Source organism: Octodon degus, unplaced genomic scaffold, assembly GCF_000260255.1.
Source record: "Octodon degus isolate 3935 unplaced genomic scaffold, OctDeg1.0 scaffold00027, whole genome shotgun sequence".
In the NCBI taxonomy this organism is placed as follows: Eukaryota; Metazoa; Chordata; class Mammalia; order Rodentia; family Octodontidae; genus Octodon; species Octodon degus.
In genome coordinates, this window is record NW_004524603.1 from 10,903,043 (window position 1) to 10,915,862 (window position 12,820).

The 12,820-nt window shown below is 40.6% G+C and overlaps 1 protein-coding gene across 2 annotated transcripts in view; it reads left to right on the top strand.

Annotated features, from left to right (window-relative positions):
• The window catches only part of Tpk1 (thiamin pyrophosphokinase 1), a 428,901-nt gene that overhangs the window by 52,638 nt on the left and 363,443 nt on the right, over window positions 1-12,820 (top strand). For both annotated transcript variants that reach the window (XM_023712886.1, XM_023712887.1), the window contains exon 3: window positions 11,753-11,824. In XM_023712886.1, coding sequence (XP_023568654.1) covers window positions 11,753-11,824 — 72 coding nt within the window. The remainder of the gene's footprint in view (window positions 1-11,752; window positions 11,825-12,820) is intronic.

The window sequence follows — 12,820 nt, forward strand, 5'->3', positions numbered from 1 at the left end:
TTAGGATAGATACATAGTTGCATTCCCTTAATGAATAGAGGGATTTGTGCTAATGGTGTTTGTAAATAGGATATCATGTCCGCATCTTGTACAGCAACTAACCACTAGGAAGAATGTATGCAATGTGTGAATTATTGAAACTGTCCTACCAATTTGGTTTGAAACTGTCTCATTGCTATTTGTTTATCAATAAAATTATGGGGGGGGGAGGAAAAGCTCCAAGTTGGGGGACACGAGTATTGGAGCCACCTGTGTGAATTGTATTTGAAGTCCTGATGCTAGAGGAGTTGAATTAGGGAGCAGAGATAGTCGGAGAAGACACCCAAAGAAGGACCATGGAGCACCCCTAGCTAGGGAGGTAGGTCCAAGGCACCATGTGCTCAGGGCATGTTGGGTTATTCAGCTCTTCCTGGGCAGGCAAGGGGAGCAGTGAGGCTGAGAAGCAGCAGAGAGGAGGAGAACCAGTACACGAAGTGGGAGAGTGAAACTGATTCAAGAAGAAAGCACTCATGGAGTGGTTTTCTGCCACGATACTGAGATGCACTGAGTGAGGTAGAAACAGAGGGAGCGTGGTGTTTTACTGAACAAAGATGTCGCCCGAGGTGGCCCCCAACAAGCATGTCCTCCATTATTGAGATAGATGCCTCTTCGAAGTCAGTCTTGCTAAAGACTGAAGCAGAGAGAGGGGGGTAGGAGCTGAAGGTGACGTCAGGTGAAAGGATGGATAATTTACTACTCCAACCAGGACTCTGGGGAGGGAAGGGCACAGGCTTTATTGTTACACTGATACCACTAGGGTACACCCTGTGGGAGCTCTGAGGGTAGGGCAGAAAAATTTCTCAAGAAAGGACCTATTTGTTTCCTTGCTTGATTTGCTTTCTTTGAAGCAGTTTCTGGTATACGACTTATTCTTAGTCCACTGGTAATGCAATTATTTTAATAGACTTCGGTTGGAATATTTGTTCAGAGCCTTTTAATACTTCTGCTTGTCAGTGTGCAGTTTATTTCCTCAAAGAACAAATTGACTTGACAGTCTTGATTTTCCCTCTGCACAATTAAAACAATTCTGCAGTTAAATATAGAAGTTCACGCAATAGGAATATGAAACTTCGTGCCTTCGGGTTTTCGTTGTTTAATTGAAGTACTTTCCATGGATGGAAAGTTCATAGCACCGGCTTTTTTGGTCCTTTGACAAAATAGCTACTATATTTATGTAATGACTGACAAGTGTTTTTGGATAATATTGATTTCCTCTAGCATTTTTTTTTTAAATAGAATGTATGTGGACTCGCTTAATAACTTGCCTGTATGTTCGAGTCATTTTTTTCTATTAAAAATTGTGATTTGTTTTAATGTATGTTTGTTTTAGCGTATTTTTAAAATGTTGGTCTTTAATTTCTTTAGAATCTTATACCAGGACTAGTATAAGACTAAGTGTCTGCTTTCACAAGCTCAGGGACCAGGGTTATTTATTAGTATTTTATTTTATTTTTCAATGTATTTGGTTGTTGCAGCGTCCCACTACTCAGCTCAGACTCCTAGTGATCCTCCTGTTTTCAGCCTCCCCAGCGCCGGGATTGCAGGTGTGCACCACCAAGATCAGACTCTGGCTGGCTCAGCCTACCCAGGGGGCAGGGCTGGCACAGCAAGTGGTGCAGGGGATTGAACCACGGTCCCTTCCCTTGCCTAAGCTTGCCTAAGCAGTTGCATTAGTCTGCTGAACTATCTCACCGGCCCCTATTAGTATATTTTTGTTAATTATTACATGCACTTCTTTTCAGAACACATTAATTAAAAATGGCGATGTAAAGGTACCATGAACAGTGTTATAAAACACTTGCGATTTCCGAGGGCATTACATTGTCATTACCCAGTATCTCTCCATACTGTGTCAGTACTTGTCAGTAATCCCTGATCTCCTGGTGCTTGGAAATAACCATTGCACGGGTCCTACTTTGGGCATGATGAATCAGTATTTCTAGGAAGAGGACAGTGGCTTTTCTTTTAAATCTGTGATCCTGATACACAGCGTGTGAGGTCCGCTGTACACAAGTAAAGGGTGGACCTCTTCTCTGTGATAATTGAGGCCAGCCCAGTGTTTGTATCTGTCATCCCCCCAGCCCCCGCTAGTTTTTGTTAGCTTTCTACTTGAGCCTTTAAGTACCAGTTTGTAGACATAGAAGTGATCAGCTCAGCTGTTTATATGTACGATAATGAGGTTGCAGAATTTATGCTGTCATCAGTACGAGTGGAGGACTATTTCTGCATTATGCGTTTTGAGGAATTTTACTTTATATAAAAGTAAATGATGTAGGACTGGCCAGATAGTTCAGCGAATTAAAGCACCTGCTTAGGCAGATGCAGGGGCTGGGGGTTCGATCCCCGCCCCCGGGGCACACTGTGACAGCAATTGAGGTTGGACGTGGGGGTGCGTGCCTATAATCCCAGCACTTGGGAGGCTGAAAACCGAAGGATCACTAGGCGTCCGATCTGTGTAGTGAGACCCTGTGGACCCTGCACTAAATACATTTAGAAAATAATAAATCAATGATGTATGCCTTTACTTTGGTGGCAGGAGAACCGTGAGGGAGGCAGCCGCTGTGCTGCACATGGCGAGGCGAAGAGTTTTTCTTAGATCTCATTCCCAGTGCGAAGCTGTGACCCTCTTCTGTAGGGACAGCAAGCCCCTCCTGCTGGTCTGCATATTGAATATCAGTCTTTTATACTAAAAACTATATAAACCTTTCAGTTCCAAGTAGCATGAGTATAGTCTTAGGTAATTGATTTAAAAGTGAGTAGGATCCACCTCTCTATATAATTCAGATAATTTTCATTCTCAGAGAGCTGACATAGTAATTGGTTTTGTTGAGATGTACCGCTGTATTGTGCTTGTTTTACATTCTTAAAGGAAACTCTTGATATAGTTGTAGTTTTCCATAAATGGAATAGAATTTTTTTTTTTTTCCATTTGGCCTAAAGGGACTTTTCCTGTATTTATTCTTGCAGTTTATACATACTTTTGGGCTTCTCTTGTGAGGATTAAACACTCTAAATCAATACTTTATGGAACAGTTTTCATTTCTGGTATTTTTTCCCCCTTGCTTAAAGCCTTTAAAAAACCAAATGGATTTAAATATTTTTATATAGTTGTAGGTTTTCAGAAAAACCGAAAGGTGAGCACAGTGTTCTTAAGTACATTTTTCGCCTACATTAAATCCCATCCGCGTGGTGCACTTGTTATAATTAATGAGCCAATTTTGCCACAATATTATTAGTTCCATCATTTATTTGTGTTTCCTCAGTGTAGCCTGATTGCTTGCTTTGTTCTGTCCCAGAACCCCCCCCCCCCAACTCGGGACCCCGTAGTGCATTTAGTTGTCGGGTTCCTTTAGGCAGCCTGTCTGTCGCAGTGTTTCAGACTTCCTTTGTGCTTGATGACCTTGGCAGTTTTGATGAGTATTGGTGACGCATATTGCATGATGCTAATCTGTTCACCTGTATCTGATATTACTCTCTGGGCTCAACTGAAGTTATGAGTTTGAAAAAGGAGGACCACGGAGGGGGGGAGAGATAGACATAGACAAAGAGAGACAGAGATGGAGAGAGAGAGAGAGAGAGAGAGAGAGAGAGAGAGAGAGAGATGAGAGAGAAAGAGAGGGACAAAGGGAGAGACAGAGACAGAAAGAGAAAGAGAAAGACAGAGATAGACAGAGATGGAGAGAAAGACAGATGGAGAGACAGAGACAGATGGAGAGAGAAATAGAGACAGAAAGAGAGAGAGACAGATGGAAAGAGAGACAGACAGAAAGAGAGACAGATGGAGAGACAGAGATAGAGATAGAGATGAGAGAGAGAGAGACAGAGATGGAAAGAGAGACAGACAGACAGACAGACAGAGAGAGAGACAGAGAGAGAAAGAGAAATAGGAGAGAGAGATGGAGAGACAGAGATGGGGAGAGAGAGAGAGAGGGAAAGAGAGATGAGAGAGAAAGAGAGGGACAGAGGGAGAGACAGAGACAGAGAAAGAGAGAGAGACAGGTGGAGAGAAAGACACAGAAAGAGAGAGAGACAGATGGAGAGACAGACAGATGTAGAGAGAGAAGGAGAGAGAGATGGAAAGAGAGACAGACAGAGAGACAGAGTGGAGAGAGAGACAGACAGAGATGGAGAGAGAGAGAAAGAGAGAGATAGGAGAGAGAGATGGGGAGAGAGAGAGAAAGAGAGATGAGAGAGAAAGAGAGGGACAGAGGGAAAGACAGAAAGAAAAAGACAGAGACAGAGAGAGATGGAGAGAAAGACACACAGAGAGAGACAGATGGAGAGACAGATGGAGAGAGAGAGAGAGATGGAAAGAGAGACAGACTGAGAGAGATAGAGATGGAGAGAGAGACAGACAGAGATGGAGAGAGAGAAAGAGAGAGATAGGAGAGAGAGATGGAGAGAGAGAAAGAGAGATGAGAGAGAAAGAGAGGGACAGAGGGAAAGACAGAAAGAGAAAGAGAAAGAGAAAGACAGAGACAGAGAGAGAGGGAGAGAAAGACACAGAGAGAGAGACAGATGGAGAGAGAGAGAGAGAGACGGAGAGAGAGATGGAGAGACAGACAGAGAGAGACAGAGAGAGACAGAGAGAGACAGAGATGGAGAGAGAGACAGACAGAGATGGAGAGAGAGAGAGAGAGAGAGAGAGAGAGAGAGAGAGAAGGTGATTTAACTTTGTCATGTTGATTGTTGGTGTCGACCTTGCTCACCACGCTGAAGTACTACATGTCAGATCCAGCCCCCTCCCGGTTAGTGTCCCTTTATAATAAAGGTACCGTGGGCAGTCCACAGCGCGCACCCTCCACTAGGATGGAGTCCTGTCTAGCTCATCTGGGATTCTTCTGTCTTGGGTATTTGTCTTTTCTGCTTATTTATTAATTCAGCCTTTTGTGCCATCAATATAGACTCATAAATAGTTATTTTTATACTTGAGCTTGTACCATAATGCTGCTGTACTGTCTTGGAGCTCACAGTTTCCCAGTTTCGATCCTCGGGCCACAGAGGGCTCTTGCAGCTGGCTGTTGTGCTGACGCGCTTGTCAGTGCGAGCCTTCTTGCTGATTCGTTCGGGGAGCTTCTTTTCTCTGGCATTGCCTGATGAGCCGTCTAGGCTCATCTCACATATTTCCTTCTTACTCAAAGGATCAGCTGGTTCTCCAGGGTGGCTGGGTGTTTTTCTCTTTTCCTACAGGTGATGGAGGACAGATATTTACATACACCGAAAGAGAGGGGAGCTCACTGTCTGCCTTTCTTAAGATCAGAACTGCCGGATTTCATCTAATGTTTAACCTTCAGAGAGTCCTGGTCTTAGTCTAAAGCTGATGCTTTGACTTCATTTTGATTTTTCTTCTTTTAAACATGGATTTTTGTACTTAATTTAGAATTGCCACTTTATTTGGCAATTTTGATTTCAGTATATCTATGCTTAGTATTTTTCTTTCTTTTGCTATTTTAAGGAAAGGTCTACAGGGTGTTCAGGGTCTCACTACTAGATCGGACTCCTAGTGATCCGCCTGTTTACAGCCTCCCAAGAGCTGGGATTATAGACGTGCGCCACCACACCCAGTCTCAGTTGCCTCCTCTGCACACCCCGGGGTTGGGGCTGGCACGGCAGGCCTGGAAATCGGACCAGCCCCTGTGCCTGCTTGCAGGCACTTTAATCCACTGTGTTATTTAGCTGGCTTTCCATGCTTAGTATTTTTCATCATCTGTAATTGAAGCCCCTTTGAGAAAGGAATTCAAGGACTTTTGACTTAATATTTGAAAATAAATTAAGACTAATGATAGAATGTATTATACCTTTTATAGATAATAAAATTTCTGTCACCATTACTCTTGAACTCCTGCCATCTGTGCCGGTATTTGTCTTTGCAGTTACCTTGACAGACTTCATTTAAAAATTTCAAGTCTTTATAGCACAATGAGGACGCTCTATGTAGTCTTTTTCTTAAATCTTTTTGTGTACCTCAGGAGCAGTATTAGTGGGGTGACTTGAACTAAGGATTATGTTCCTTGCATCTATCCTTTTTAAAACTTCTTGAATATTTAGAATCAGAAGCACAATTCCATAATTCAATATCTGAGAGTAGCGTGGCTCTGTGCTGTAGTGAAATGCCTGTGCTGAGATACACCCATGTGCTTACTGTATAGACACTGTAGTAACACCAGACACTATTTTACTGAAATCTGTTAGATATTAATGATATTGAGGCCTTCAAATGTCAAAAAAATGCTGTACCAATTTCATCTAATTATGATTTCAAAGGTTGATTTGAAATGATTTGCTAGGTTGGAAAAGGAAAGACTGTCAGATCCTAAATAGACAACTCAACTAGATTTAAAAAGAAAAGGCTATCAGACCCTACTACCTAAATAACTTTATATATAAGAATAGCTTTTATGTGATTGTTTGTATATATGTATGTAAATAAGCCAAGTCAATTCTTATTAATAACATCATTAGTAAATCATAGCATTTTATACAGCTTGATTTTTTTTTTAAATAAAGTGCTTTCATGGGCATTGCTTTAATAAAAGTATTGGCTTAAAAGGGCAGCAGTGTAGATGTTTTTTCACTCCGAACAGATTTCTCTTTAAGCCACAAAAATACTCAATGCCGTATCAAAACCTCAGTAACGCAGAACACTTACGCTCGAAAGTTTAAATGGATGTTTCATATTGTTGAGTGCTTCGTTAGTAGCGTAGATCTTGTCAAAGAGGAAGACGATTGGTTTGTCCAAACATGGCTTCTCATCCTAAAGGAAGAATGTGAAAACCCAAACTTGCATTTACTTCAATGAAATCACAGTGTGTTTTTATTCCTCTAGTACCTGATTCAGACCTTGACATGTAGTCTCTGAAAGAATAAATGAGTTGACTCGCACAGCTGTGGTGCCTGCCCCTAGTGAGATGTTAGTTTACAGCTGAAAAAGGCGTAAGAAGTCTTATGGATGCCTACCTCTTTGGGAGTCTTATGGCACTAAAAATAAATGAACAAAACAGATGTTCATGTACCGCCTTGTCAGAGTAATCCGTTTGCAAATTGCAGATTCCTGTCTTATGCCCAGAGATACAATTTGATTGGTCCAGGGGAAGGGCCAGCAATCCTCACCTCTTACCATGTTCCACAGAGAATTTGACAATCACCTTTAGGAAAAGAGAAAGGAATAAAAGAAGAGTTCAAGAATCTGACTGGAAGGTCTGGGGAGATAGCTCGGTGGTCTAAGCACCTGCCTGACAGGCCCAAGGGCCCAAGTTCGATCCCTGGTACCACATGCTGTGCCAGCCCTGGAACTCATGGTATACTGTGCCAGCCTCAAAACTGGATGTAGTGGTACATACCTGTAATCTCAGCACTGGGGAGGCTGAAACAGGAGGATCACTACGAGTCTGAGCTGCATAGCAAGGCCCTGTACCAAATACATAAATACATTAAAAAAAAATCTTTTTAAAAATAAACAAAATATGATTGGCAGTTTTAGCTTTTTTTTCTTAATATATATTTGCAGCATGTAATAAGTTAGTACGTGCAGAAGGTGCAGCATAATTCTTTCTTCATCCTGTTCCCCTTCATTTCCATCTCCCTCCATCCCCGTTCCCTATTGTCTAGCCTTTAATTTGCTGTTTATTTATGCTTCGATTTTCTCATATAAAAGAAGCATGCAGTATTTAAGCATGTAGTCTGATTTATTTCATTTACCATGGTCTCAAGGTGTATACATTGTCCTACAAGCAGTTCAAGTTTATCTTCCTTTATAGCAGGGTAGTACTCCATTGTATATGAATACCACACTTTGTGTATCCGTTCATCTCCTGTTGGGCATACTGGCTGTGACTCTCTACAGACTCCCACAAAATAGCGACCGGTGCTCCATTTCCACTCCTGGTGTTTGAACTTACTGTTGTTTCCACATGAGTTTCTCAAAGGGGTTGAAAATTCATTGTTTTCCTCACATAAAAGGAATCTAGGGATAGGCAGAGAAGTACACTAGTATTGACTTCAGGACGTCATCTGCAACCCTGGCTCCTGATCCCATTCCTGTCTTCCAGGATGGCTGCTGAACAGTCATTCAGCGAATCCTTCAGTCCTGGCTCTTCTATGGCAAGAAGGATAGGGTAATAATAACATTAAGCTTCTCTTCTGGAGAATTTAAGTTTGCAGACCAAAAATTAGAGAAAAAGAAGGGCTGCAAGGACAGCCAACATTTTGGCCCTAGCCTTTTAAGGTCAGTGAGGACTCAAGACATAGGAGAACCTGTACTATAACATCCTGAAACTCAGTTGTGTCCCAAATTTTCTGATCAAGAAGATTATGGGGCCAAAGAGGAAAGTGATCGATGATGTATAATGTACCTAAGGAGAATGACAGGGAAAGAAAACATTCTCTCAGGCTTTCATAGAGAGCAAATTGGTCAGTCAGTGGCTGTGACTCATCCACATGGCTGACACTGACAGAGGATCTACAAACTGCAGTACAGCATTTTGGGGTAAATCCTGAGGGGATTTGACTGACCTGTCAGATACAAAAGTTACATTTCTTGTTATATAGGTCTTGCTTTATCTTTATCTTAACTATCCAGCAGAAAAGTATAAAAATGAGATATAAAAAGTAAAGCCATTGGGGCTGGCAAGATGGTCCATACAATAAACACTTGGCTGGCAAATGCAAGGGCCTGAGTTCAATCCCTAATTCTGAAAAAAAAAAAAAGTAAAGCCATAATAATTTGCTGAGCTGTAAAAGGCTCAAGTCAACAACTTCTGACATTGCCTGTCCGATGGATAACCCACTACTATTATGGACTACTGGACTATATTGGATTATTTTGCTGAATTCATGCACCTACAATATTTAAATGGCAACGGAATACCCATCTCTGACAAAAGTAAACAAAAAGGGAGATATTAATGAAGGATCATTTTGTATCTGTATATACAAAATTGTTAGCATGTATAGCTACTTTCTCTTAATTCAATGAGAAGAAAGATTTGTACAAATAGTGTTTGGACAGGATATCATGTCTGCATCTTGTATTATGAATAACTACTATGAAGACAACATATGCAGTATATTAATTATTGTAACTGTCCTACCAACCTTTTTGAAACTATCTCATTGCTATTAGTTTCTCAATAAAATTAATAATAAAAAAACAGGAGTAGAAGCTCCCTCATTGTCAAGAAACTCCCTAGAAATAATGCACAATACTTCTGAATTTTCTTCTTGACTGTTGCTAGCCCGATGGCCATACTTTGCTGGAAGTGTCTCTGGAATATTTTTATTTATTTGGTTTTCTGAGTAAGTGATGTGATGTACTCAGTAAGACAAATGAAGAAAAAAAAAAAAAGCAGAAAAAATCCCTCAAGATTGTTTCACTAATAAGAGACTCTCACAAAGCAATGCTGGTCTCTGTCACAGTTACTCATCTTAAAGCTACCCAAACAAATCCCTGAAGTTCTCTTACCTTTTCACAAGTATCTATGCCAGTTTTCAAAGCTATCATCACCACCCTGCTTGTTTGCACAAAATCCCACTTCTCTTCCCCAGAATAAGTGCAAAAAGTCCTAAAATTGTAGCCAGAGCTAGTGCCATGTACCTGTTAGCCCCTGTTGAAATTCTTGTTTGAAAATTATGCACTGTGAGCTCCTCTGTTTGTTTAAAAGCAGTGTTGACATTCCAGTCTAATTGCCTGCTCAGTCCTCACTTTCTGTGTAGTTCATTGTAAATAAGCCAGCTTAGTCGCCTCGCTGGAGTGTCTCCATGCACCTGAACCTCCGCTCCTCCTGCTGGCAGCCACAGGTACACCTGCCATGGGGGCGCGTGGGGGCTCTGTGCCCCAGTTCCTTGCTTGGGACAGTGTCTGCACAAGAGAGTTTTGTGAATTTCCCCTTGTCTCTTATTTTCCTATGCTTCTGTAGACTATTTCTTTATTTTCAGGTGTCCGTGCTTCCTTTATATATGCTGATTGTTTATTAACTACCGGTATTTTAGCATCCACTGCCTTGAGGTTCTTTGAATTGTCCATTTTTTCTTTGAAATTCCTCCCACCCATCCCCAGTTGGCTTCTTGTGTTTCAGACAGATCATTCTTAGAGACGATACTAATTATTCCATCTTTCTGACTTTTCCTTCCTCTTTGATCTTCTGCTATGTAATGGTCAGCAAGACCTTGGTTCCACCTTCATTTTCTCTTTTCCTTTTCTGTCCTTTTCTGCAAAATCTCAGCCGCAGTCTGCTCTTGCACTCAGCAGTTCGCTCTGAATGGGCGCGTCCCAGGTATCCATAAAGCGTAGTCACTACTCATCCCTGCGTCTCTCGTAAGTCCTCCCTGAGTGCCTTAACTTAAATTCCTTCGTCATCTTAAACACTATGTCTAAAAGCTGTGATTTTTTTTTTTCATATTGAAGACCAAGAGTCATGTTTTAGGGTCTTTTCAAATTGTCAGTATGTTAAGCTAAATGGCTAAGGACTACAGTTTCAGTGAGCTTTTTTTCTTTGCTGAAATGTCCTTTTTTCTTTTCAATTTCTTTATTCAGATTCACAAATCTATGTTTCATACAGATGTTTAGCAAGATACTCGACCTTATTGATTTCCTAGACTTTGAACTCCTGTCATTCTCATTGATCTGTTTCTCAGGCACTTCTCATATACTCATTGAATAAATCTTTATTATAAATGCCTTTTCTCACCTAGAGACTGCAATCTTCTTTTTGTACTTCCAGGGCTGGCTATGTAATTGATAAAATATTTTCTATTGATTATGGCTATTCTTTTCATTTCCTTGTCTTGTTTCACCTGTGATACTGAGGTTTCTTTGCAAACAATTAATGTTTTATATCACAAAACGTATCTTTTCCTTAAAAGGACTAGAGAGTTCTTGCACTGAACTGAAGGACAAATTTTCAATAGCCTGATTACATACTTACTTTGTATTATTTATTTGGAGTTCATTACAAAGGGCATGGAGTGGTTGTTGGGAGACATAAAATTCCCTCTATGTCTTAACTCTTTGGAGCATTGTTTAATAGCCTGGAATAGAAAAGTTTTGAAAAACCTAGTAGGATTTTGTGAGAATAGAGAGTTTTGCATCAGAGAGTTCAAGATAGAGTATGGATGGAAAAAGAGATAGAGGAGATGCTGTCAGTGAAGAAAAATGTGTGTGAAAATGCACATGACCCTACCCGTACCAGTTGATGAATAGTATTGGGATGATATTAAATTGGTGAGGCCAAAGGGTAGTAGGTGTCTCAAAGTTGTGGGAACATTATAAGGAGGAGAATTAGTATCAAGAACATTTCCCTGCACGTGACAAGAAGTAGAACCTATTGTATTATGATGACATTTCTGGGGTACTAGAGATTGAACTTAGCACTTTTTATTTTTAAATTTTGAGACAGGGTACTGACAAGTCACTCAGTCACCCCTGTCACACTCCTAGAGTGCTGAAAGTATAGTCATGCACACTCATGTCCTGTTCATCGATTGTTTTTATAATAAATTCCTCAGCAGCACAGGAATGTGACAGATCTACTGAGTGAGATGTAGGTCTTAATTATGCATGAAGTGTAATAAACTGGAAGTATAAGAAGGTATCTGTGGTTGAAATATAGCTCTGTCTGTATGCAAAATATGGGCTGGTAGAGGATAGTTCTAGATGTAAAGAGGAAGAATAAAAAACTCAGTTCACTTATACACTTTGTCTTCTTTTTTCCAATAGGAAACTTGAAGTTCTGCCTTGTGATTCTTAACCAGCCTCTGGACCAGTGCTACCGGCATCTTTGGAGCAAAGGTGATCTCAGGGTTAGCTCATATTTCTGTGCTTTTTATTCTCTTTGGGGGGAACCAGGGAGATAGCTCAGTAGAATAAGTGCTTGCCTGGCAAGTACAGGGTCCTGAGTTCAATCCCTGGTACTGAAAAAAAAAAAAAAAAAAAAGAATATATTCTATGTGGGACTAGACAGCATGCCCTTCACGTGCCCCAGAACTGAAAGCAGGCACCAAAACATGGAGCTCATGAGGAGGCCACTCTGTTATTCAGTGATCAGAGGAATTCCATGTTGCTTCTCTCTTAGCTTGTTAATACATGTGATTCTCACGGTACGGTCCTTCAAGGACAAAATCATGTATTTTGCAACTAGCATGGTGGTAATTTTCTCAGACAATCAACAAGCTGTTGTTCAAGCGTAAATATTTTGGACATCAATAACAGCAGAAAGCCACCCATACATGTCTTAGCGTTTACTAACAAGATAGCTGCAGTATGATCACATGAGCAAAATTAAAAAATAAGATGTTGCCGGTATATTAATGTCTGTTCAGATGCTGAAAATCATAGTTATGAATGAAACAGTTTGAAAGAATTAACACTTCTAGATTTCATGTGCGAAACAGACTTTGTAAACTGACTTTTAGAGGGTTCTGTTAGAAAGTACTATTAGATATCACTTGTTGTTTTTAGGCATTACTGTTTTTTCTTCCGTGGAGTCTTGAGGTTCCCCTGACCCCAAAGGAATACATCTGTTGGTGTATTATCAGAGTTGTTATTCACTAAAACGGCTGGGCAGAACTGGATTCTTGATTATATTGATGCACAGTTCTGGTACCAGTCTTGATCGTATGTCGTTCCAGAACTTTCAATTTATTTTTTATTTGTTTATTTTTTATTAATTTTATTGAGAAACCAATAGCAATGAGATAGTTTCAAAACTGATTAATAGGGGGGCAGGGAAATGACTCAGTGGAATAAGCACTTCCCTGGCAAGCGGAAGGACCTGAGTTCAATCCC